A 4,681-nucleotide genomic window follows, 5' to 3' on the forward strand; every position below is an offset into this window, starting at 1 on the left:
AAAAAAAAAAAAAAAATGTATCAGACAAGGATCTAATTTCTAAAATATATAGGAAAATACAACACCTCTACAAGAAAAAGACAAATAACCCAATTAAAAAATGGGCACAGGACATAAACAGACACTTCACCAAGGAAGACATTTGGCCAGCCAACAAACACATGAAGAAATGTTCACGATCATTAGCTATTAGATAAATGCAAATCAAAACAACAATGAGATATCATCTCACATCAGCAATAGCAGTGAAGTTCAAAAATGCAGAGGACAATAAATGTTGGCAAGGATGTGGAGAGAACGGGACACTTCTACATTGCTGATGGGATTGCAAAATGGTCCAACCACACTGGAAAACAATATGGTGCCTCCTTAGAAAGTTGGAAATAGAAATACCTTATGACCCAGCAATTCCTCTACTTGGTATTTATCCACAAGAAATATGAGTCATAACACGAGTAGATACATGCACACCTATCAGTCAGAACTGACTCCATGGCACATAACCACCACCACCACCACCACCACCACGTTCATAGCAGCACTATTCATAATAGCAAAAAGATGGAGACAGCCTAAGTGTCCATCAATGGAAGAATGGATAAACTGGTACATCCACACAATGGAACAGTATGCTACCTTGAAGAATAACAAGGAAGCTGTAAGCCACCACATAACGAGGATGAACCTTGAGGACATTATGCTGAGCGAAATTAGTCAGTCACAAAAGGAGAAATACTGCATAAGACCATTATTGTAAAAGCTTAAGAAAAAATACCCACACTAAAAGGAAAAAAAAAATCTTTATTGCTTACCGGAGGCGTAGGGGGTTGGGTGAGGGGAGGAAGGGAAGGTGGAGCACAGGGTAGGGAATAGATATGCAATAGTTCAGGTGTTGTGTGTGTCGGGGGCAATATACAAGAAGGGGAAGGGGAATGGAGGAACAAGGTAGATAAGAGAACATTTAGGCAGGTTTGTATGGGATAAATAGGACAGATGTAAATAGTGATGTATGCTCAACCATGGAACAACAGGGCTCTGTGATACAGGGATTGAGGCGTAGTCTGAATGGGTAAAAGAGGGGAAATAATGTTAAGATGTTTGAATGTCTTATGAATTTTGGTTTCCCTTGCCTACTATTGTAAAATAACACTTGAGGGGGAGAGAAAGGAATAGCCAGAAACGTGACTATAGAAAGCTTGTAAGTCCGTCTTCAGCCTATAACTGATTGGAATACCTTAAAGGGGGCTAGGACTTGCCCAGTGAAAGAGGCTTCCTGTGGAGCCTTTGTAGAGTGTAAGACCTTAGATGGAATCCTGATCCCCATCCAGAATCTTCTGAGGTGGGAAATATCCACTTGAAAAGACAAGCAGAACAGCCTGGAGCAGCTAGAGGAACAGAAGATACTTCTTAAAAGAAAGACCAGCAGGAAAAATCAAAAACAAAAACAGCAGTCTGATTGACTATCACAAGAACAAGCAAGTTGTTCACCTTGTTTACCTGTTCACTGGGGAACCATCAAGGCAAGCAATCAAGTCCCTTCAGGGCAAATCCCATTCCAAGACTGAAATTCAAAAGGAGTACACGAGCGGGCATGTAATCTTGCTGGTGACCACGTTGGTCTACCGATGAGGGGAAGTCAGGGAAAAGCATCAATGAAGATGTGGGTTGAGTCTGACCATATTCAATAGACTCCTGTCAACCTGGAGTGAGACCTGGTTGGCCAGCAGTGTGGTGAGACCCAAGCCCATGGACAGGGACATAGACACAGAGGGCTAGAGCAGACAGAGAAGCATTCAGCTGATATGAAGTGAGCGGAGACGTACAAGAACGCCCAAACTTGCAGATAGTACCTATTTGACCTAGCTTCAATGGCTGGATGATTAGAACTCAACTAGAAGAAGAAAGAAAAATTAAAAAAAAAAAGTATAATCCACTACAATTTGACGAACTTGACCTGTACTTATGGATGTAGTAGCTTAAAAGAGGGAAAGAATCTTCACAGCAAGGATCATTCACATCCCCTCGGTAAATAGAGATAGAGATGGGTAGCTTAGACATTGGCTACCTAAAATGTGGGGCTATAAAGGCATGAAGTGACTGGCTTACAAGTTTTTTAAGGGAGTTTAGTTTCAGAGGGTGTGGGAGAAGGTAGAATCTCCATTGAGTGGTTTTCAACCTGTCTAGACTGGGCTGGTGAAAGGAGATGGGGATAAGACGCTTATGTTTCAATAGTAAGTAATGGTTATCAGGATTGATTGTGATTGTTGCAAATGTAAAGGTAGAAAAAAAGAGGGGGAGTGGTTGATCCTACAATCCAGGAGCAGAGGACCCTGAGACCATAAAGGAAGAAGAGCGGGAGTGGAGTATGTGACCCTATTCAGAGAAGCAGCGATGGACACCAGAGATGGAGGCGGTGATAATGACATGGAGAGATGGAGCAGCTGGGGACTCTAGATTCAAGGAGGGAGAGGGGCTGTGTACTGGCGGCCAGGGGGCAGGCATTCACGGTATGCCCTTTGGTTGTTTGAATGATGATATATTCCTGAGCATTTTGGTGTACATCCAAAAAAAAAAGGCATGGAGGAATAGAAGCAAATACTGTTGAATAATGATGCATAATGCAGGGGATTGTAATCATTGCAATGAAATGAAATATGATAGGATGAGGATAAAGCTGATATTCTCCCATGTAAACTATCATTCAATTCACAATGAAAACTTAAAGAAAAAGAAGAAGACCCCCAACGAGATGGATTGACACATGGCAGCAGTAACAGAGCGAACATCGGAACGACTGTGACAAGAGCACAGGACTGGACAGTGTTTTGTTCTATTGTACACGGGGTTGTTATGAGTCAGAACTGACTCAATGGGATCGAACAGCAACAACAATGATATTTCAAGTCTAAATGTTTAAAATGTTTTGTTTCACGGTTTCATTTAAAACTTGAGTTCAAAAACAGAACATAATATAGCCTAAATCAGCAAACAAACAAAGTCCTAAAGAAATAGATGAACTCATATTTTAGCTAACAGCCAACTACACACCAAATGTGATAGCTGTGTTACCATCAGAGTGGCTCACGGGTGTACCATCAAGAGTAAGTTGGATGAGGACAGACACTGGACTTCTTGGTATACCCAACAATCAAAACACTGCTCTTAGGTTCGAGAACATTGCTTCCACAGAGACAGAGGAACAAACTTCTGCAAGAAGAGCTAGAGTGAGGTTTGCTAGCTCTTCTTGATCTATTTCACTCCCCCACCCCACCCCCAAAACACGCGTGGGACATGGACTTTACACGTGGAATGTCAGAGGTGAAAAGAGAAGCCTTGGAAATTCAGTCAGTTCAGGAGTCACGGGTTGAGTTTTGGGAGATGGCTTGTTCTCGTGACCTTTTTCACTGGTCCTTTCTTGCCGCTCCCTATCTTCTGATTAACCGCATAAGCTCTCCCCCTGGAAAGACAGACATGTGAATGGAGATTTTCCCATCACCATTTTGTAAAACAAACCTCTATGTGGTCCACAGGGAGGACTGAGATTCACCCTGTCCTCCCAGCCCACAGTCCTTCCATGAAGACCTTTCTCCTTCCAGACCAGTTGTGGGCAGGCCTAGAGGCCAGTAGCTCCCAGGCAGCGTGGGAAGGGATGGGAGACTTCACTAGGTATCTTCTCATCCTTGGGATTTGAAATAAAGCTAAGGGCAAAACATATATACGTAAACACAACATGGACTCCTGGTATGGCACTGTAGGATCAGCACTGGACAGCGAACCACAAAACCCACCAGCTGCTCCTAGGAAACACTGTGCAGGGTTGCTATGAGTCAGAATCGACTTGATGGCACTTAACTACAACAACAACATACACACATACATATAAGGGGGCTTCAAAAGGTTCATGGAAAAATCCCATTATCTTTCCATTCCATTTCTCCACAAACTTTTTGAAGCCCTCTTCTCTGTATGAGTGTACTTTTAAAAAAATTGTGGAAAAAATGGAATTAAAAGATATGAACTTTATTTCTCAACATCTGATCCATCAAGATCAAGACACTTTTGTAACTGGTGATACCAGCTGTGTGGTCCATCCCTATAGAACTGAGGCTGCTGGGAATGTTAACCTTGTCGGTGCCGTCTTGTTTACATTATCAACTGAAGAAAAATGGGTGCCCTTTAAAGATGTTTTAGGGTCAGGAAACAAAAAGAAGGCAGGAGGAGCCAAATCAGGACCTGAAGGTGGATGCCCACTGATTCCCCACGGATGCTCTGGTAAGTTCGCCCTCGTTCAGTGAGAGGAATGAGCAGGATCGTGTGAGGGAGGACTTTCTGGTGAAGCTGTCCTGGGCGCTTTTCTGCCAAAGCTCTGGACAACTTAATAATAATAAGCAGATGCTATTGCTCTTCGGCCTTCCAGAAGAATTAGCATGCAAAATGCCTTGAGCATCCCCCAAACCGCTGCCATCACCTTTGCTCTTGATGAGCCTGCTTTTGCGTTGACGGGACCCCTTCTACCTCTTGAACAGTCTGTTTCTGTGTTGACGGGACCCCTTCTACCTCTTGGTACAGTCTGTTTCTGTGTTGACGGGACCCCTTCCACCTCTTGAACAGTCTGTTTCTGTGTTGATGGGACCCCTTCCACCTCTTGAACAGTCTGTTTCTGTGTTGATGGGACCCCTTC

The 4,681-nt window shown here is 43.3% G+C and overlaps 1 protein-coding gene across 1 annotated transcript in view; it reads right to left on the minus strand.

Annotated features, from left to right (window-relative positions):
* Window positions 1–3,357: 3,357 nt before the first annotated feature.
* CCDC169 (coiled-coil domain containing 169) overlaps window positions 3,358–4,681 on the minus strand; it is a 39,654-nt gene continuing 38,330 nt past the window's right edge. The window contains exon 8 of the mRNA XM_006874373.1: window positions 3,358–3,457. Coding sequence (XP_006874435.1) covers window positions 3,358–3,457 — 100 coding nt within the window. The remainder of the gene's footprint in view (window positions 3,458–4,681) is intronic.

The sequence above is a fragment of the Chrysochloris asiatica genome, unplaced genomic scaffold (genome assembly GCF_000296735.1).
Source record: "Chrysochloris asiatica unplaced genomic scaffold, ChrAsi1.0 scaffold00272, whole genome shotgun sequence".
NCBI lineage: Eukaryota > Metazoa > Chordata > Mammalia > Afrosoricida > Chrysochloridae > Chrysochloris > Chrysochloris asiatica.